Here is a 22866-nt window from a genome sequence, read left to right on the forward strand (position 1 = left end):
TTCTTTATAGTCTGTGAAATTGGTTGTTGATAATTGCTCGACAATCATTTTCAGGTCTTGCCATAGATTTCCAAGTAGATTTAATTTAAAACTGTAACTCAGCCACTCAGGAACATTCACTGTCTTCTTGGTAAGCAACTCCAGTGTATATTTGGCCTTGTGGTTTAGGTTATTGTCCTGTTGGAAGGTGAATTAATCTCCCAGTGGATGGTGGAAAGCAGACTAAACTAGGTTTTCCACTTGCATTTTGCCTGTGTTTAGCTCCATTCTGAAAAACTCCCCAGTCCTTAATCTTGACGCTACTCATCCCTGTCGCGGGATAATTTTCGTCAGCAGCCGCTGAATAGCATAGCGCCACAGTCAAATAATATTACTAGAAAATATTCATATTCATGAAATCACAAGTGAAATATATTGAAATACAGTTTAGCCTTTTGTTAATCACCCTGTCATCTCAGATTTTGTAATGATGCTTTACAGCCAAAGCTAGACAAGCATTTGTGTAAGTTTATCGATAGCCTAGCATAGCATTATGCCTAGCTAGCAGCAGGCAACCTGGTCACGAAAATCAGAAAAGCAATCAAATGAAATCGTTTACCTTTGATGAGCTTCGGATGTTTTCACTCACGAGACTCCCAGTTAGATAGCAAATGTTCCTTTTTTCCAAAAATATTATTTTTGTAGCCGAAATAACTCCGTTAGTTCTTCACGTTTGGCTGAGAATTCGACCGGAAATTGCGGTCACGACAACTCTGAAAAATATTCAAAATTAGCTTCATAATATCGACAGAAACATGGCAAACGTTGTTTATAATCAATCCTCAAGGTGTTTTTCAAATATCTATTCGATAATATATCAACCGGGACAGCTGTATTTTCAGTAAGACCGGGAGAAAAAATAGCTACCTCTGTCTATTACGCAATAATTACTCTGAGAGCCCTCAGCCGGACACTTACGCAATGTAGTTGTTTACGCTCATTCTTCAACATAAAGGCGTGAAACTACGTCAAAATGCCGTAGACACCTTGGGGAATACGTAGAAAAAGGAATCTGGTTGATAGCCCATTCACTGCTCAAAATCGGAACGCAGAGCTTTCAAAACATGAGTCGCTTCCTGATTGGATTTTTCTCAGGCTTTCGCCTGCAATATCAGTTCTGTTATTCTCACAGACAATATTTTTACAGTTTTGGAAACTTTAGAGTGTTTTCTATCCCAAGCCGTCAATTAGATGCATATTCTAGCATCTTGTCCTGACAAAATAGCCCGTTTACTTTGGGAACGTTATTTTTCCAAAAATGAAAATAGTGCCCCCTAGTTTCAACAGGTTCGATTACAAGCATACCCATAACATGACGCAGCCACCTCTATGCTTGAAAGTGTGGAGAGTGGTACTCAGTAATGTGATGTATTGGATTTACCCCAAACATAATACTTTGTATTCAGGACAAAACGTTAATTGCTTTGCCACATTTTTAGCAGTATTACTTTAGTGCCTTGTTGCAAACAGGATGCATGTTTTGGAATATTGTTATTCTTGTCACGAATACCACCGAAGGTGGCTCCCCTTCCTGTTCGGGTGGCGCTCGGCGGTCGTCGTCGCCGGTCTACTAGCTGCTACTGAAGGTGGCTCCCCTTCCTGCTCGGGTGGCGCTCGGCGGTCGTCGTCGCCGGTCTACTAGCTGCTACTGAAGGTGGCTCCCCTTCCTGCTCGGGTGGTGCTCGGCGGTCGTCGTCGCCTGTCTATTAGCTGCCACCGACCCCTTTTTCCTTTTTGTTTGTTTCTGTCTAATTGTTTTCACCTGTTCCTTGTTGGGGTTTTGGGATGGGTGTTATTTAAGTTTGTTTAGCCCGCTGGTGTTTGTGCAGGTTTTCGCTGTCTGGTATCTTGGTAACAGTGGGTTTGGGTTTTCGCTGTCCGGTATCCGGTATCTTGGTAACAGTGTGTTTAGGTTTTCGCTGTCCGGTATTTTGGTAACAGTGGGTTTGGGTTTTCGCTGTCCGGTATCTTGGTAACAGTGGGTTTGGGTTTTCGTTGTCCGGTATCTTGGTAACAGTGGGTTTGGGTTTTCCCTGTCTGGTATTTTGGTAACAGTGGGTTTGGGTTTTCGCTGTCCTGTATTTTGGTAACAGTGGGTTTGGGTTTTTGCTGTCCGGTATCTTGGTAACAGTGAGTTTGGGTTTTCCCTGTCTGGTATTTTGGTAACAGTGGGTTTGGGTTTTCCCTGTCTGGTATTTTGGTAACAGTGGGTTTGGGTTTTCGCTGTCCAGTATCTTGGTAACAGTGGGTTTGGGTTTTGTTGCACCTGTGTTTTGGGCTTCACCCATGTTTGTACCTGTTACTGTGCTTGAGGACATTAAAGCGATTTTTCCCGTCTACCTTCTTCTCTCTGCGTCTGACTCCACACCCATCACTATTCCGACGTCACAATTCTGGACAGGCTTCCTTCTTTTCAGTCTGTCATTTAGGTTAGTATTATGGAGTAACTGCAATGTTGTTGATCCATCCTCAGTTTTCTCCTATCACAGCCATTAAACTCTGTAACTGTTTTAAAGTCACCATTGGTCTCATGATGAAATTCCTGAGCGGTTTCTTTCCTCTCCGGCAACTGAGTTAGGAAGGACGCCTGTATCTTTGTAGTGACTGGGTGTATTGATACATCATCCAAAGTGTAATTTAATAACTTCACCATGCTCAAAGGGATAGTCAACTAGGTGCCCTTCTTTGCGAGACATTGGAAAACCTCCCTGGTCTTTGTGGTTGAAGCTGTGTTAGAAATTCACTGCTCGACTGAGGGACCTTACAGATAATTGTATGTGTGGGGTACAGAGAGTCATGTCAAAGACAGCATGTTAAACACTATTATTGTACACCGAATGAGTCCATGCAATGTACTATGTGACTTGTTAAGCACGTTTTTACTCCTGAACTTATTTAGGATTGCCATAACAAAGTGGTTGAATGCTTATTGATTCAAGGCATTTCAGCTTTTCATTTGTAATTAATTTGTAAAAAATTTGAAAAACATAATTCCACTTTTACATTATGGGCTATTGTGTGTAGGCCAGTGATAAATCATTAATCCTTTTTAAATTCAGGCTGTAACACAACAGAACGTGGAAAAAGTCAAGGGGTGTGAATACTTTCTGAAGGTGCTGTAGGTATCTTTGATATTAACAAGATCATCACTGTTTTACAGGGAGTCCTGGTATCTGGTATTATCTGGTATCCAAAAAAACAGAAAACAAAATCTTCGAACTAAATAAAACAACAAAACATAACATAATATAAACACATTTACAGTTACACAAATAGATTCATATGACATTAACAGCTGAATTAGCTTGGCAGCTGTTCTATACTCTAATGGGTTCCATCCATTCCTGCTGTCTGCTACTATGTCTGTGTCAGTCTACTAATCCTGTGGTAGCCTGGAAGCATCATTAGAGGAGACGACTGGCCCACTTTACTGTACTGGGTTTACCTTGAAGCTTTATGAAAAGACAGACAGGCAGCCATTGAAGTACTATCTAATCTAGAGAGAGAGAGAGAGAGAGAGAGAGAGAGGGAGGGAGGGAGAGAGAGAGGGAGGGAGAGAGAGAGAGAGAGAGAGAGAGAGAGAGAGAGAGAGAGAGAGAGAGAGAGAGAGAGAGAGAGAGAGAGAGAGAGAGAGAGAGACAGAGAGAGAGAGAGCGAGAGAGAGAGAGAGAGAGAGAGAGAGAGAGAGAGAGAGAGAGAGAGAGAGAGAGAGAGAGAGAGAGAGAGAGAGAGAGAGAGAGAGAGAGAGAGAGAGAGAGAGAGAGAGAGAGAGAGAGAGAGAGAGAGAGAGAGAGAACGCAGGCCTGGTCTCTTCCTTTATAAAGGTGTTACTGTGGTTTCCATCCAATTGACGACAGATTTTCATGCGAATATTCTAGAATCAGCATTAAAAACAATTTGCAAATATTCCACACCAGAGATGTTTCCGTCACATTGACTTGTTGCGGATAAAAAGGCGCGTGATGACGTAGTGCACATAAAGATAACTTTTACGGTTAAATGGGTTTCCATCGTATTTTCAACTTTACTGGTGGGGTTTTTTTTCTCACAAAAAAAAGGTTGCATTATATAGTCTGGTATTGGCACGTGCGACCTAGCCAACAGCGCTATCTGCATGCTCTTGGCTAGAACACACGTCAAGCCTATATGTTGAGATTATTATAATGGAAAAAAAATAGCAAGATTGTTTTTATTTGTCGAACGACAGCCAATGATTGATTATCACATCAAGATCATCCTGCTCTTTTCTTTAAACTGCGCGGTTTCCACTTTCACCACCCTGTGAAGTTCATCCTAACTTATTTCCTCTGTAGCCTAATAAACTGCATGGTTTCCTGATGAGTCGTAGTGGGAGGACCACACACCATGTCATCGCAGGACTCTGAGTTTACTTCGATATGATGGAGAGAGTAGAGACGGAGAAAGAGAGAGCAGAGATAGAATATTGACATAGAGAGAGATTAGAGGGAGAGGAGAAAGAGAGAGCAGAGATAGAAGTAGAGGGAGAGGAAGAGACATACAGTAGATACATAAATGTGGTCAGTGTTTTTGCATATTCAGTTGCAGTACTATGTACTATGTAGAGGGGGGATGGAGAAAGAGAGAGAGAGAGAGAGAGAGAGAGAGAGAGAGAGAGAATGTGACAACCTTTTTGTAACAGTAAAGTGTTGTTTTGCCCTCGGGGTACTGTATGATAACAGACTGCCAGTGTCACACTCACATGCCCTATCACACAGACCTACCAAACCTCTACACTTGCTGTGAAGACAGGGGTCAAGCGTTTTTCTGTTGGGCAACTAAACTAGTGCAGAATTAAAATATAGTTTTAACTCTTCCTTCGTTGCTTCACTCTTAAAAAAACAATAGGTGCTATCTCGAACCTTAAAGTGTTCCCTGGACTGTCACCATAGAAGATGGTGTAGAACCGTCTGTGGAAAGGGTTCTACCTGGAACTGAAAATGGTTCTCCTATGTCTATAGCTGAAGAACCATTTCAGATCTCTTTTTGTCTTCTTACTGAGAACTCTTTCTTTCTTTCTTTCCCACAGTGATCTGTACATTCCGCGGGACGGTGACCCACGGTTTGGCTCTGGAGATAGGAGAGACAGTCCAAATACTGGAGAAATGTCAAGGTGTGTTATAATACCCTTACACTCCGACAATACACAATAACATCTGTACATATCTACTTCCTGCTAGGTAGGTTTACCTTAGTTTCTCTACAGTAACAGAATGAGATAAGCAGAGGTCTCTATTACGTGTGTGTGTGTGTATGTGTGTGTGTGTGTGTGTGTGTGTGTGTGTGTGTGTGTGTGTGTGTGTGTGTGTGTGTGTGTGTGTGTGTGTGTGTGTGTGTGTGTGTGTGTGTGTGTGTGATTGGACATGCGACACTCAGAACCAGAGCTCGGGACTTCCGCCGTTCTGTGATCCCTGTCCCCAATACTTGATGGTAATCGCGCTCACCTCTAGTGGTACAGTGCATAGTCAGACCCCTTGACTTTCCACATTTTGTTACATTACAGCCTAAAATGTATCAAATAGTTTTTCTCTTCATCAATTTATAGTACACACAATACCCCATAATGACATCACAATACCCCATAATGACATCACAATACCCCATAATGACATCACAATACCCCATAATGACATCACAATACCCCATAATGACAAATCAAATGTTTTTGTTATTGAAATTTTAGCAAATTTCTTAAAAAAATAAAGAAGTGAAATATGACATTTACAGTACATAAGTATTCAGACCCTTTACTCAGTGCTTCTTGGGTATGATGCTACAAGCTTGGCATACCGGTATTTGGGGAGTTTCTCCCATTCTTCTCTGCAGATCCTGTCAAGCTCTGTCAGGTTGGATGGAGAGCTGCACAGCTATTTTCAGATCTCTCCAGAGTTGTTCGATCGGGTTCAAGCCCGGGCTCTGGCTGGGTCACTCAATGACATTTAGAGACTTGTCCTGAAGCCACTCCTGAGTTGTCTTGGCTATGTGCTTGGGGTCGTTGTCCTGTTGGAAGGTGAACCTTTGCTCCAGTCTGAGGTCCTGAGCGCTCTGGAGCAGGTTTTCATTAAGGATCGCTCTGTACTTTGCTCCATTCATCTTTCCCTCAATCCTGACTAGTCTCCCAGTCCCTGCTACTGAAAAACATCCCCACAGCATGATGCTGCCACCACCATGCTTCACCATAGAGATGGTGCCAGGTTTCCTCCAGACGTGACGCTTGGCATTCAGGCCAGAGTTCAATCTTGGTTTCATCAGACCAGAGAATCTTGTTAGAAGCAAGACGACCGCTTTGACTACAGCACAGCATTTAACACCATAATAACCTCCAAACTCATCATCAAGCTTGAGGCCCTGGGTCTGAACCATGTTAATAACCCGCAACCTGCATTCAGAATGTGTACCCCCTAAAGCAGGGATAGGTAACTAGATTCATCCGCAGGCTGTTTTTCATAGGAGAGGATGGTCAGGGGGCAGGAACATAAATATAATCATTTGTACATTGAAAATTTAACACAACTAAGCCCAAAAATAGATTGTATTTGAAAATAACAATAATTTCATACATTGAGACACGATCACACGTCTTTTTATTATTTATTTATTACTCGGGAACAGATTATTTAAAAAACAACAACATTTGTAGCTGAATTACTTGGCCCAGGTTTTCTGACTGGATTTCGACAATCTGATAAGGACTAAATGTTATAATTGGGGTTTTCAAAACTGAAAAAAAGTAGATTCTGATCCTCCGGATAAGGATTTGGTAATCCAATCTGACCATTAATCAGGATTGTATTTGGTTTTTTTGAATTGTTTTGAAAACTGAAAAGATAGTGATTAGGATCATTTTGATGCAACAGGATTATCATCACTGGAAGGGTGGATTTAAAGAGGCGACACTACAACCCCCCAAATATGGGCAATGTTCCTAAGGTGAGGAGGTTAAAGAAACGTTTTTACATCTGAAAACCAAAAGTTGATGAAGTTAAATTGACTGCAGTATAGATATGTGATCAGTTGTTATTTTGAAAAGTGTCAAATAAATGCATCTACTTATAAGTGATATAGAAGCTCGATTAAAAAAAAAAAAAAAAACAAGGTACCTTCAATGTTCCCCGGGAGCTGAAGACGGTGGATGTTGATTAAGGCAGCCCCCTCCCGCACCTCCCTGATTCAGAGGGGTTGGGGGTTAAATGTGGAAGTCACATTTCAGTTGAATGTATTAAGTTGTACAACTGATGGGAGTTCACTCACCTCTGTTTCCCAATGACAGTGTATTAGTAATACCACAACCTGCCCAGTAGATGGCAAGGCCTGTTCAAAGTATTGAAAGTCCCCGATTCTGTCATCTGGATATTGTGGTATCTGGACGAGAATGATGCTATCCTATTATTTTCTGGGGGAAAAATGTATCAAAAACAGCCAGATCGATCTAAACCTGGATTTAAAAAAAAGAGGATTACTGAATCCGGAATCATTCTGATTTTTTAACAAAAATCTCTCCGATTTTGGCCCGTATGACGAAGTTTGACTACACAGACCTCCCGAAAGCCCCAACGGTCTAAGGCACTTAAGTTACGATAACATCAGTCCTACCTGAGCCCAGTCTCTGACACATTATCCACAACGTTAAGATAACATCAGTCCTACCTGAGCCCAGTCTCTGACACATTATCCACAACGTTAAGATAACATCAGTCCAACCTGAGCCCAGTCTCTGACACATTATCCACAACGTTAAGATAACATCAGTCCTACCTGAGCCCACTCTCTGACACATTATCCACAACGTTAAGATAACATCAGTCCTACCTGAGCCCACTCTCTGACACATTATCCACAACGTTAAGATAACATCAGTCCTACCTGAGCCCAGTCTCTGACACATTATCCACAATGTTAAGATAACATCAGTCCCACCTGAGCCCACTCTCTGACACATTATCCACAACATTAAGATAACATCAGTCCTACCTGAGCCCAGTCTCTGACACATTATCCACAATGTTAAGATAACATCAGTCCTACCTGAACCCACTCTCTGACACATTATCCACAACGTTAAGATGACATCAGTCCTACCTGAGCCCATTCTCTGACACATTATCCACAACGTTAAGATAACATCAGTCCTACCTGAGCCCAGTCTCTGACACATTATCCACAACGTTAAGATAACATCAGTCCTACCTGAGCCCACTCTCTGACACATTATCCACAACGTTAAGATAACATCAGTCCTACCTGAGCCCACTCTCTGACACATTATCCACAACGTTAAGATAACATCAGTCCTACCTGAGCCCAGTCTCTGACACATTATCCACAACGTTAAGATGACATCAGTCCTACCTCCTACCTGAGCCCAGTCTCTGACACATTATCCACAACGTTAAGATGACATCAGTCCTACCTGAGCCCAGTCTCTGACACATTATCCACAACGTTAAGATAACATCAGTCCTACCTGAGCCCACTCTCTGACACATTATCCACAATGTTACGATAACATCAGTCCTACCTGAGCCCCCTCTCTGACACCTTATCCACAACGTTAAGATGACATCAGTCCTACCTGAGCCCCCTCTCTGACACATTATCCACAACGTTACGATAACATCAGTCCTACCTGAGCCCCCTCTCTGACACATTATCCACAACGTTAAGATAACATCAGTCCTACCTGAGCCCACTCTCTGACACATTATCCACAACGTTAAGATGACATCAGTCCTACCTGAGCCCACTCTCTGACACATTATCCACAACGTTAAGATAACATCAGTCCTACCTGAGCCCAGTCTCTGACACATTATCCACAACGTTAAGATGACATCAGTCCTACCTGAGCCCAGTCTCTGACACATTATCCACAACGTTAAGATAACATCAGTCCTACCTGAGCCCAGTCTCTGACACATTATCCACAACGTTACACATTATCCACAACGATAACATCAGTCCTACCTGAGCCCACTCTGACACATTATCCACAACGTTAAGATAACACATTATCCACAACGTTAAGATAACATCAGTCCTACCTGAGCCCCCTCTCTGACACATTATCCACAACGTTAAGATAACATCAGTCCTACCTGAGCCCCCTCTCTGACAAATTATCCACAACGTTAAGATAACATCAGTCCTACCTGAGCCCACTCTCTGACACATTATCCACAACGTTAAGATGACATCAGTCCTACCTGAGCCCCCTCTCTGACACATTATCCACAACGTTACGATAACATCAGTCCTACCTGAGCCCACTCTCTGACACATTATCCACAACGTTAAGATAACATCAGTCCTACCTGAGCCCACTCTCTGACACATTATCCACAACGTTAAGATAACATCAGTCCTACCTGAGCCCACTCTCTGACACATTATCCACAACGTTAAGATAACATCAGTCCTACCTGAGCCCACTCTCTGACACATTATCCACAATGTTAAGATAACATCAGTCCTACCTGAGCCCACTCTCTGACACATTATCCACAACGTTAAGATAACATCAGTCCTACCTGAGCCCACTCTCTGACACATTATCCACAATGTTAAGATAACATCAGTCCTACCTGAGCCCAGTCTCTGACACATTATCCACAACATTAAGATAACATCAGTCCTACCTGAGCCCAGTCTCTGACACATTATCCACAACGTTAAGATAACATCAGTCCTACCTGAGCCCATTCTCTGACACATTATCCACAACGTTAAGATAACATCAGTCCTACCTGAGCCCAATCTCTGACACATTATCCACAACGTTAAGATAACATCAGTCCTACCTGAGCCCCCTCTCTGACACATTATCCACAACGTTAAGATAACATCAGTCCTACCTGAGCCCAGTCACTGACACATTATCCCCAAGTTAAGATAACATCAGTCCTACCTGAGCCCCCTCTCTGACACATTATCCACAATGTTAAGATAACATCAGTCCTACCTGAGCCCACTCTCTGACACATTATCCACAACGTTAAGATAACATCAGTCCTACCTGAGCCCCCTCTCTGACACATTATCCACAACGTTAAGATAACATCAGTCCTACCTGAGCCCACTCTCTGACACATTATCCATAACATTAAGATGATACTGATAATGTTGAATTCAGGGATTTCAGAGGGTGGGGTAAAGGATGAGATCAGGGGTGTTCTCAGGCCTCTCCTAAACATTGATTTTGATATTTCTCTCTTTCAGGATGGTACCGAGGATCCTCCACCAGGAAACCCACAATCAAGGTAAATAAACTGCTCCAATGAGCTCCTAGTGGAAATAGGCTATTTCTCTACCATTCTGTCTGTAGTTCTGGGCTTCCAGAGTGACAGTGTCTCTGGTACAGGTGAGAACAAGGTTAATTGTTCTCACACCTTACTGTACCAAAAAAAAAAAAAAAAATGTTTGAAAAAGTATTGTTGTACACTACAAATAAAGCTATTATTTTGCTCTAGGCTTCCAGAGTTACAGTTTTTCTGCTCCAGTTGAAAATAATGTTAATTGTTTATACACCTTACTTTATATATAAAAACAATTCTAATAAAGATAGTGGTCAAAATTATTGGAAAATGATTGGATCCCCTGTTTTCAGTTCTCCACCTCCCTCACCTTGGATTCCCTGTTTTCAGTTCTCCAACACCCTCACCTTGGATTCCCTGTTTTCAGTTCTCCAACACCCTCACCTTGGATTCCCTGTTTTCAGTTCTCCAACACCCTCACCTTGGATTCCCTGTTTTCAGTTCTCCAACACCCTCACCTTGGATTCCCTGTTTTCAGTTCTCCATCTCCCCCACCTTGGACCCACTGTTTTCAGTTCTCCATCTCCCCCACCTTGGATTCCCTGTTTTCAGTTCTCCATCTCCCCCACCTTGGACCCACTGTTTTCAGTTCTCCATCTCCCCCACCTTGGATCCCCTGTTTTCAGTTTTCCATCTCCCTCACCTTGGATCCCCTGTTTTCAGTTTTCCATCTCCCTCACCTTGGATTCCCTGTTTTCAGTTCTCCATCTCCCCCACCTTGGACCCACTGTTTTCAGTTCTCCATCTCCCCCACCTTGGACCCACTGTTTTCAGTTCTCCATCTCCCCCACCTTGGATCCCCTGTTTTCAGTTTTCCATCTCCCTCACCTTGGATTCCCTGTTTTCAGTTCTCCATCTCCCCCACCTTGGACCCACTGTTTTCAGTTCTCCATATCCCCCACCTTGGATTCCCTGTTTTCAGTTCTCCATCACCCCCACCTTGGACCCACTGTTTTCAGTTCTCCATCTCCCCCACCTTGGATCCCCTGTTTTCAGTTCTCTGTCTCCCTCACCTCAGATTCCCTGTTTTCAGTTCTCCATCTCCCTCACCTTGGATTCCCTGTTTTCAGTTCTCCATCTCCCCCACCTTGGACCCACTGTTTTCAGTTCTCCATCTCCCCCACCTTGGATCCCCTGTTTTCAGTTCTCCGTCTCCCTCACCTCAGATTCCCTGTTTTCAGTTCTCCATCTCCCTCACCTTGGATCCCCTGTTTTCAGTTCTCCATCTCCCTCACCTTTGATCCCCTGTTTTCAGTTCTCCATCTCCCCCACCTTGGATCCCCTGTTTTCAGTTCTCCATCTCCCTCACCTTGGATCCCCTGTTTTCAGTTCTCCGTCTCCCTCACCTCAGATTCCCTGTTTTCAGTTCTCCATCTCCCTCACCTTGGATCCCCTGTTTTCAGTTCTCCATCTCCCTCACCTTTGATCCCCTGTTTTCAGTTCTCCATCTCCCCCACCTTGGATCCCCTGTTTTCAGTTCTCCATCTCCCTCACCTTGGATTCCCTGTTTTCAGTTCTCCATCTCCCTCACCTTGGATCCCCTGTTTTCAGTTCTCCATCTCCCCCACCTTGGATTCCCTGTTTTCAGTTCTCCATCTCCCTCACCTTGGATTCCCTGTTTTCAGTTCTCCATCTCCCTCACCTTGGATCCCCTGTTTTCAGTTCTCCACCTCCCTCACCTTGGATTCCCTGTTTTCAGTTCTCCATCTCCCTCACCTTGGATCCCCTGTTTTCAGTTCTCCACCTCCCTCACCTTGGATTCCCTGTTTTCAGTTCTCCATCTCCCTCACCTTGGATCCCCTGTTTTCAGTTCTCCATCTCCCTCACCTTGGATCCCCTGTTTTCAGTTCTCCATCTCCCTCACCTTGGATTCCCTGTTTTCAGTTCTCCAACACCCTCACCTTGGATCCCCTGTTTTCAGTTCTCCATCTCCCCCACCTTGGATCCCCTGTTTTCAGTTCTCCATCTCCCTCACCTTGGATTCCCTGTTTCCAGTACCCCATCTCCCTCACCTTGGTTTCCCTGTTTTCAGTTCTCCATCTCCCCCACCTTGGATTCCCTGTTTTCAGTTTTCCATCTCCCTCACCTTGGATTCCCTGTTTTCAGTTCTCCATCTCCCCCACCTTGGACCCACTGTTTTCAGTTCTCCATCTCCCCCACCTTGGATTCCCTGTTTTCAGTTCTCCATCTCCCTCACCTTGGATCCCCTGTTTTCAGTTCTCCAACACCCTCACCTTGGATCCCCTGTTTTCAGTTCTCCAACACCCTCACCTTGGTTTCCCTGTTTTCAGTTCTCCATCTCCCCCACCTTGGATTCCCTGTTTTCAGTTTTCCATCTCCCTCACCTTGGATTCCCTGTTTTCAGTTCTCCATCTCCCCCACCTTGGACCCACTGTTTTCAGTTCTCCATCTCCCCCACCTTGGATTCCCTGTTTTCAGTTCTCCATCTCCCTCACCTTGGATCCCCTGTTTTCAGTTCTCCAACACCCTCACCTTGGATCCCCTGTTTTCAGTTCTCCAACACCCTCACCTTGGATCCCCTGTTTTCAGTTCTCCATCTCCCCCACCTTGGATCCCCTGTTTTCAGTTCTCCATCTCCCTCACCTTGGATTCCCTGTTTTCAGTTCTCCATCTCCCTCACCTTGGATCCCCTGTTTTCAGTTCTCCAACACCCTCACCTTGGATACCCTGTTTTCAGTTCTCCATCTCCCCCACCTTGGATCCCCTGTTTTCAGTTCTCCATCTCCCTCACCTTGGATTCCCTGTTTTTAGTTCTACAACACCCTCACCTTGGATTCCCTGTTTTCAGTTCTCCATCTCCCTCACCTTGGATTCCCTGTTTTCAGTTCTCCATCTCCCTCACCTTGGATCCCCTGTTTTCAGTTCTCCATCTCCCTCACCTTAGATCCCCTGTTTTCAGTTCTCCATCTCCCTCACCTTGGATTCCCTGTTTTCAGTTCTCCAACACCCTCACCTTGGATCCCCTGTTGTCAGTTCTCCATCTCCCTCACCTTGGATTCCCTGTTTTCAGTTCTCCATCTCCCCCACCTTGGATTCCCTGTTTTCAGTTCTCCATCTCCCTCACCTTGGATTCCCTGTTTTCAGTTCTCCATCTCCCTCACCTTGGATCCCCTGTTTTCAGTACCCCATCTCCCTCACCTTGGATTCCCTGTTTCCAGTGCTCTAGCTCTTTCACCTTGCGAGGATAACAACACTGAGTCTTTTGCTAACATGCTTTATGAGATTAGAGAACACATTGGGAGAGATTGTAGACCATTCCTCCTATACAGAATCTTTCCAGATCCTTGATATCCTTCGACTGCTCTTTTCAATTCAAACCACAGGATTTCAATGGGGTTCAAGTCCGGAGACTGAGATGACCAATGAAAAAATGTATATGTCTTTTTGCTAAATTAACTATTTCTTTGTGGATTTTGAAATGTGCTTGGAGTGCTGGAAGATCCACTTGTGACCAAGTTTCAGCCATCTTGCAGAGGCAACCAATCCTGGTATTTGGTTCATGATGCCGTCGTTGACCTTAACAAGGGCCCCAGGACCAGTGGAAGGAAAACAGCCCCATAACATCAAAGATCAACCACCATATTTTACAGTAGGAATGGGGTTCTGTCGTTCTGCCCCTGAACAAGGCGGTTAACCCAATGTTCCTAGGCCGTCATTGAAAATAAGAATTTGTTCTTAATTGACTTGCCTAGTTCAATAAAGGTCAAATAAAAAAATCCTTCACGAGATACATTAAATCAAGAACAATATAAGATGCAGGGCTGAAGGGAGTTATAGTTTACATTAAGCAAATATTCAACCTAGTTCAGTGCAGAAATAATGGTATTTAACTACAATGACCCTAATCCATTGCGCCTGTTCTTTTCCGGCAGAGACGGATACACTTTTTTCCCTGCTACATTAGGTTAGATGCACACAGACCACATGAGAGAGGAATGTACACAACACAACAACGAGAGAGAGAGAGAGAGAGAGAGAGAGAGAGAGAGAGAGAGAGAGAGAGAGAGAGAGAGAGAGAGAGAGAGAGAGAGAGAGAGAGAGAGAGAGAGAGAGAGAGAGAGAGAGAGAGAGAGAGAGAGAGAGAGAGAGAGAGAGAGAGAGAGAGAGAGAGAGAGAGAGAGAGACCGACCATCTACTGAAAAACTGGTAAAGTGATTGTCAGACAGCTCTGTACCTCGGCAGCCTATCTAAATAGGATGACTGAAGACATTACAGTGTGGGGAGAACAGAGACAACGTTAGATGGTTGGCTGGTTGTGTAACAGTATAACTTTAGACCGTCCCCTCGCCCATACCCGGGCGCGAACCAGGGACCCTCTGCACACATCAACAACAATCACCCACGAAGCATTGTTACCCATCGCTCCACAAAAGCCGCGGCCCTTGCAGAGCAAGGGGAACCACTACTTCAAGGTCTCAGAGCAAGTGACGTCACCGATTGAAACGCTATTAGCGCGCACTACCGCTAACTAAGCTAGCCGTTTCACATCCGTTACAGTTGGCATTACAGTGTGGGGAGAACAGAGACAACGTTAGATGGTTGGCTGGTTGGCTGGTTGGATGGTTGGCTGGTTGGCTGGCTGCTACTGGGGAGAACAGAGGCAACGTTAGATGGTTGGCTGGTTGGCTGGCTGCTACTGGGGAGAACAGAGACAACGTTAGATGGTTGGCTGGTTGGATGGTTGGCTGGCTGCTACTGGGGAGAACAGAGACAACGTTAGATGGTTGGCTGGTTGGATGGTTGGCTGGCTGCTACTGGGGAGAACAGAGACAACGTTAGATGGTTGGCTGGTTGGATGGTTGGCTGGCTGCTACTGGGGAGAACAGAGACAACGTTAGATGGTTGGCTGGTTGGATGGTTGGCTGGCTGCTACTGGGGAGAACAGAGACAACGTTAGATGGTTGGCTGGTTGGCTGGTTGGATGGTTGGCTGGCTGCTACTGGGGAGAACAGAGACAACGTTAGATGGTTGGCTGGTTGGATGGTTGGCTGGCTGCTACTGGGGAGAACAGAGACAACGTTAGATGGTTGGCTGGTTGGCTGGTTGGCTGGCTGCTACTGCCTGAGGAGAGATGAGATGATGACTTTAAGAAATGAAAAATAATAAAATAAAACTAAACTAACTAAACTAAATAAACACAACTGAAATATTTGATTATTTCATAGTCATTTCCTATTTTATTTTGTGGACCTGACAGAGACAATGGAATGTTTTCAATGTTTCAGTAATTGGAATGTTCACTTATTGGCTTTGGAATTTCTATAAAAAAAATCTCTGATATTTTTTATATCATTATTTCACAATGCATTTAATGTTTAAAAATCTTTTACAATCGAAATCGAGAACAGTGATTCTTAAAAAAAATAATCAAACCAGAATCAAACTGACCTGAAAGAGCACTAACAAACAGTACAATTATCTTTGGTCTCTTTACTATATCAGACCATCTGTTGTGTGCTGTCTGATCCCTCCTGCTGCTTTGTGGAGCTCTGCTATCCGGCTTGAGCCCGACGGGCCCCGACATTATACATCAGGGCCTGTTTTTTCATCAATAACTAGGGTACGGGTAGGGCTCGGGTCTCACTAACATTATTAAGCTGAGCCATTTGCTCGAGCTCTGCTGTTCAGTACAAATCACATCTGACTAACTAAGATCATAACATTGGTGTCAGAAGTGCTTCAACCTCATCAAATATAGAAACAGGAGAGATTGTTTCACGCAAAAAATAATAATGTTTCTTGAGTTATGTTGGGAGTTTAGAGTGACGAAAAGTAGCTAACAGCCAACTGCTCTCTCGTGTCTCGTCATTGAGCAGAGCAACACAAGCGGAGGCGTTGCTATGGAAACTCAGAGCCGCCGTGAGCAGAGTGCAGGGAGCTAGAGACAGACAGAGAGGAACAGCTAATGGATTTACTAAGTTATTTCTGATTTTGGGTTCCGGGCAGAGCCGGGCCTTTTACATTTAGCAGAAGCAATCTGGCAGGTAGGGACCTGAACGTCATGGGCACGGGTAGGGGTAGGACCTGAACGTCGTAGGGCATGGGTAGGACATGAACGTCGTAGGGCATGGGTAGGTTTAGGACCTGAACGTTATAGGGCATGGGTAGGGTTAGGACCTAGGACCAAGCCTCCCCAGCTTCTCCTTTACCCAAATCCAGATAGCAGATGTTCTGAAAGAGCTGCAAAACCTGAACCCGTACAAATCAGCTGGGCTTGACAATCTGGACCCTCTATTTCTGAAACTATCCGCCGCCATTGTCGCAACCCCTATTACCAGCCTCTTCAACCTCTCTTTCATATTGTCTGAGATCCCCAAGGATTGGAAAGCTGCCGCAGTCATCCCCCTCTTCAAAGGGGGAGACACCCTGGACCCAAACTGTTACAGACCTATATCCATCCTGCCCTGCCTATCTAAGGTCTTTGAAAGCCAAGTCAACAAACAGGTCACTGACCATCTCGAATCCCACCGTACCTTCTCCGCTGTGCAATCTGGTTTCAGAGCTGGTCACGGGTGCACCTCAGCCACGCTCAAGGTACTAAACGATATCATAACCGCCATCGATAAAAGACAGTACTGTGCAGCCGTTTTCATCGACCTGGCCAAGGCTTTCGACTCTGTTAGGACCTGAACGTCACAGGGCATGGGTAAGGTTAGGACCTGAACGTTGTAGGGCATGGGTAGGGGTAGGACCTGAACGTTGTAGGGCATGGGTAGGGTTAGGACCTGAACATTGTAGGGCATGGGTAGGGGTAGGACCTGAACGTCGTAGGGCATGGGTAGGGTTAGGACCTGAACATTGTAGGGCATGGGTAGGGTTAGGACCTGAACGTCATAGGGCATGGGTAGGGTTAGGACCTGAACGTCATATGGCATGGGTAGGGTTAGGACCTGAACGTCATATGGCATGGGTAGGGTTAGGACCTGAACATTGTAGGGCATGGGTAGGGGTAGGACCTGAACGTTGTAGGGCATGGGTAGGGTTAGGACCTGAACATTGTGGGGCATGGGTAGGGGTAGGACCTGAACGTTGTAGGGCATGGGTAGGGTTAGGACCTGAACGTTGTAGGGCATGGGTAGGGTTAGGACCTGAACATTGTGGGGCATGGGTAGGGGTAGGACCTGAACGTTGTAGGGCATGGGTAGGGCGATGAGTTTCTCTCTCTTTCATACAAACCTATAAAGAGGAGCGCCCAGAATGTGTTTTGTGCTTGGAAGTGCTGTGTAATGAGTCTCTCATAACGAACAAATTAAAACGATACGTCCTGACCAAACATCCACGGCATGACGGTAAACTCAGGAAGTTCTTTCAGAACAGGGCAGAATGCTTCAGGAAACAGGGCTTCAGGAAACAGGGCTTCAGGAAACAGGTGTTCGGGAAACAGGGCTTCGGGAAACAGGGCTTCAGGAAACAGGGCTTCAGGAAACAGGGCTTCGACCGTGGAAAAGTAAGTCAGCTAGCAAGGTATTGTTGTCATTTTATAACAGGTGATGATGATAAGCAGTAATAAGGAGATACTAACTAACTCTCAGTAGTAGATGTGCGTTTCTCTTTCTAACAATCCCATGGCCTTGTACACAGCTAATAGTTAACGTTAACCCAAGTTAGCTAACTGGTGCAACCCTAAGTAACAGTACAGATGAAGATGAACAATGACCAGGCCTACTGTACATCTTACTGAAGAAATGATCAGGTCTACTGTACATCTTACTGTAGAAATGATCGGCAGGGTAGCCTACTGTTACATCTTACTGTAGAAATGATCAGGCCTACTGTACATCTTACCCGTAGAAATGACAAGGTCTACTGTACATATTACTGTAGAAATTATCAGGTATACTGTACATCTTACTGTAGACAGGCCTACTGTACATCTTACTGTAGTAATGATCAGGCCTACTGTACATTGTAGAAATAAGGTTTGTACATCTTAACTGAGAAATTGCCTACTGTACATCTTAGGTAAAATGATCAGGCCTACTGTACATCTTACTGTAGTAATGATCAGGCCTACTGTACATCTTAAGAAATGATCAGGTATACTGTACATCTTACTGTAGAAATGATCAGGTCTACTGTACATCTTACAGTAGAAATGATCAGGTCTACTGTATATCTTACTGTAGAAATGATCAGGTTTACTGTACATCTTACTGTAAAAATGATCAGGTCTACTGTACATCTTACTGTAGAAATGATCAGGCCTACTGTACATCTTACTGTAGATATGATCAGGTCTTCTGTACATCTTACTGTAGAAATTAGCAGGTCTACTGTACATCTTACTGTAGAAATGATCAGGTATACTGTACATCTTACTGTAGAAATGATTGTTGAAAACAAGTTTAGGTTGGAACTGTTGCTATTAAAATACAATAATAATAGTTTTTCTGAACTGGAATAAACTGATTGAAGCGAGATGCTTTTTGAGGCAAACCCACTCACACAGTTCTGGGTTGTTCATCCACACCAGTCTCCTGCCTGACTGAGAAAGCGGTAGATATTCTGATCCAGTTTGGCACCACACATCTATGTCAGTCAGTGTTGTCAACTCTGACATACTTAAAAAATAAGTATAGAAACAGACTCGATGGTGAGCATCACCTCAGTGTTACACAGTCAGAAACAGACTCAGGTGAGCATCACCTCAGTGTTACACAGTCAGAAACAGACTCAATGGTGAGCATCACCTCAGTGTTACACAGTAAGAAACAGACTCAGGTGAGCATCACCTCAGTGTTACACAGTCAGAAACAGACTCAATGGTGAGCATCACCTCAGTGTTACACAGTCAGAAACAGACTCAGGTGAGCATCACCTCGGTGTTACACAGTCAGAAACAGACTCAGGTGAGCATCACCTCAGTGTTACACAGTCAGAAACAGACTCAATGGTGAGCATCACCTCAGTGTTACACAGTCAGAAACAGACTCAGATGAGCATCACCTCAGTGTTACACAGTCAGAAACAGACTCAATGGTGAGCATCACCTCAGTGTTACACAGTCAGAAACAGACTCAATGGTGAGCATCACCTCAGTGTTACACAGTCAGAAACAGACTCAATGGTGAGCATCACCTCAGTGTTACACAGTCAGAAACAGACTCAATGGTGAGCATCACCTCAGTGTTACACAGTCAGAAACAGACTCAGGTGAGCATCACCTCAGTGTTACACAGTCAGAAACAGACTCAGACTCAGGTGAGCATCACCTCAGTGTTACACAGTGTTACACAGAAAAACAGACTCAATGGTGAGCATCACCTCAGTGTTACACAGTCAGAAACAGACTCAATGGTGAGCATCACCTCAGTGTTACACAGTCAGAAACAGACTCAATGGTGAGCATCACCTCAGTGTTACACAGTCAGAAACAGACTCAATGGTGAGCATCACCTCAGTGTTACACGGTCAGAAACAGACTCAGGTGAGCATCACCTCAGTGTTACACAGTCAGAAACAGACTCAATGGTGAGCATCACCTCAGTGTTACACAGTCAGAAACAGACTCAGGTGAGCATCACCTCAGTGTTACACAGTCAGAAACAGACTCAATGGTGAGCATCACCTCAGTGTTACACAGTCAGAAACAGACTCAGGTGAGCATCACCTCAGTGTTACACAGTCAGAAACAGACTCAGGTGAGCATCACCTCAGTGTTACACAGTCAGAAACAGACTCAATGGTGAGCATCACCTCAGTGTTATACAGTCAGAAACAGACTCAATGGTGAGCATCACCTCAGTGTTTACACAGTCAGAAACAGACTCAATGGTGAGCATCACCTCAGTGTTACACAGTCAGAAACAGACTCAATGGTGAGCATCACCTCAGTGTTACACGGTCAGAAACAGACTCAATGGTGAGCATCACCTCAGTGTTACACAGTCAGAAACAGACTCAATGGTGAGCATCACCTCAGTGTTACACAGTCAGAAACAGACTCAGGTGAGCATCACCTCAGTGTTACACAGTCAGAAACAGACTCAGGTGAGCATCACCTCAGTGTTACACAGTCAGAAACAGACTCAATGGTGAGCATCACCTCAGTGTTACACAGTCAGAAACAGACTCAGGTGAGCATCACCTCAGTGTTACACAGTCAGAAACAGACTCAATGGTGAGCATCACCTCAGTGTTACACAGTCAGAAACAGACTCAATGGTGAGCATCACCTCAGTGTTACACTGTCAGAAACAGACTCAGGTGAGCATCACCTCAGTGTTACACAGTCAGAAACAGACTCAATGGTGAGCATCACCTCAGTGTTACACAGTCAGAAACAGACTCAATGGTGAGCATCACCTCAGTGTTACACAGTCAGAAACAGACTCAATGGTGAGCATCACCTCAGTGTTACACAGTCAGAAACAGACTCAGGTGAGCATCACCTCAGTGTTACACAGTCAGAATCAGACTCAGGTGAGCATCACCTCAGTGTTACACAGTCAGAAACAGATTCAATGGTGAGCATCACCTCAGTGTTACACAGTCAGAAACAGACTCAGGTGAGCATCACCTCAGTGTTACACAGTCAGAAACAGACTCAATGGTGAGCATCACCTCAGTGTTATACAGTCAGAAACAGACTCAATGGTGAGCATCACCTCAGTGTTACACAGTCAGAAACAGACTCAATGGTGAGCATCACCTCAGTGTTACACAGTCAGAAACAGACTCAATGGTGAGCATCACCTCAGTGTTACACGGTCAGAAACAGACTCAGGTGAGCATCACCTCAGTGTTACACAGTCAGAAACAGACTCAATGGTGAGCATCACCTCAGTGTTACACAGTCAGAAACAGACTCAATGGTGAGCATCACCTCAGTGTTACACTGTCAGAAACAGACTCAGGTGAGCATCACCTCAGTGTTACACAGTCAGAAACAGACTCAATGGTGAGCATCACCTCAGTGTTACACAGTCAGAAACAGACTCAATGGTGAGCATCACCTCAGTGTTACACAGTCAGAAACAGACTCAATGGTGAGCATCACCTCAGTGTTACACATTCAGAAACAGACTCAATGGTGAGCATCACCTCAGTGTTACACAGTCAGAAACAGACTCAGGTGAGCATCACCTCAGTGTTACACAGTCAGAATCAGACTCAGGTGAGCATCACCTCAGTGTTACACAGTCAGAAACAGATTCAATGGTGAGCATCACCTCAGTGTTACACGGTCAGAAACAGACTCAATGGTGAGCATCACCTCAGTGTTACACAGTCAGAAACAGACTCAGGTGAGCATCACCTCAGTGTTACACAGTCAGAAACAGACCCAATGGTGAGCATCACCTCAGTGTTATACAGTCAGAAACAGACTCAATGGTGAGCATCACCTCAGTGTTACACAGTCAGAAACAGACTCAATGGTGAGCATCACCTTAGTGTTACACAGTCAGAAACAGAAACAAACTCAATGGTGAGCATCACCTCAGTGTTACACGGTCAGAAACAGACTCAGGTGAGCATCACCTCAGTGTTACACAGTCAGAAACAGACTCAATGGTGAGCATCACCTCAGTGTTACACAGTCAGAAACAGACTCAGGTGAGCATCACCTCAGTGTTACACAGTCAGAAACAGACTCAATGGTGAGCATCACCTCAGTGTTACACAGTCAGAAACAGACTCAGGTGAGCATCACCTCAGTGTTACACAGTCAGAAACAGACTCAATGGTGAGCATCACCTCAGTGTTACACAGTCAGAAACAGACTCAGGTGAGCATCACCTCAGTGTTACACAGTCAGAAACAGACTCAGGTGAGCATCACCTCAGTGTTACACAGTCAGAAACAGACTCAATGGTGAGCATCACCTCAGTGTTATACAGTCAGAAACAGACTCAATGGTGAGCATCACCTCAGTGTTACACAGTCAGAAACAGACTCAATGGTGAGCATCACCTCAGTGTTACACAGTCAGAAACAGACTCAATGGTGAGCATCACCTCAGTGTTACACGGTCAGAAACAGACTCAATGGTGAGCATCACCTCAGTGTTACACAGTCAGAAACAGACTCAATGGTGAGCATCACCTCAGTGTTACACAGTCAGAAACAGACTCAGGTGAGCATCACCTCAGTGTTACACAGTCAGAAACAGACTCAGGTGAGCATCACCTCAGTGTTACACAGTCAGAAACAGACTCAATGGTGAGCATCACCTCAGTGTTACACAGTCAGAAACAGACTCAGGTGAGCATCACCTCAGTGTTACACAGTCAGAAACAGACTCAATGGTGAGCATCACCTCAGTGTTACACAGTCAGAAACAGACTCAATGGTGAGCATCACCTCAGTGTTACACTGTCAGAAACAGACTCAGGTGAGCATCACCTCAGTGTTACACAGTCAGAAACAGACTCAATGGTGAGCATCACCTCAGTGTTACACAGTCAGAAACAGACTCAATGGTGAGCATCACCTCAGTGTTACACAGTCAGAAACAGACTCAATGGTGAGCATCACC

The 22866-nt window shown here is 44.6% G+C and overlaps 1 protein-coding gene across 1 annotated transcript in view; it reads left to right on the forward strand.

The window, feature by feature from the left end:
- The window catches only part of LOC139371460 (dedicator of cytokinesis protein 3-like), a 339147-nt gene that overhangs the window by 101800 nt on the left and 214481 nt on the right, over window positions 1–22866 (forward strand). Inside the window, exons 2-3 of the mRNA XM_071111887.1 lie at window positions 5087–5170; window positions 10273–10313. Of these exons, the coding sequence (XP_070967988.1) occupies window positions 5087–5170; window positions 10273–10313 (125 nt within the window). The remainder of the gene's footprint in view (window positions 1–5086; window positions 5171–10272; window positions 10314–22866) is intronic.

Source organism: Oncorhynchus clarkii, chromosome 17 (assembly GCF_045791955.1).
Source record: "Oncorhynchus clarkii lewisi isolate Uvic-CL-2024 chromosome 17, UVic_Ocla_1.0, whole genome shotgun sequence".
Lineage (NCBI taxonomy): Eukaryota > Metazoa > Chordata > Actinopteri > Salmoniformes > Salmonidae > Oncorhynchus > Oncorhynchus clarkii.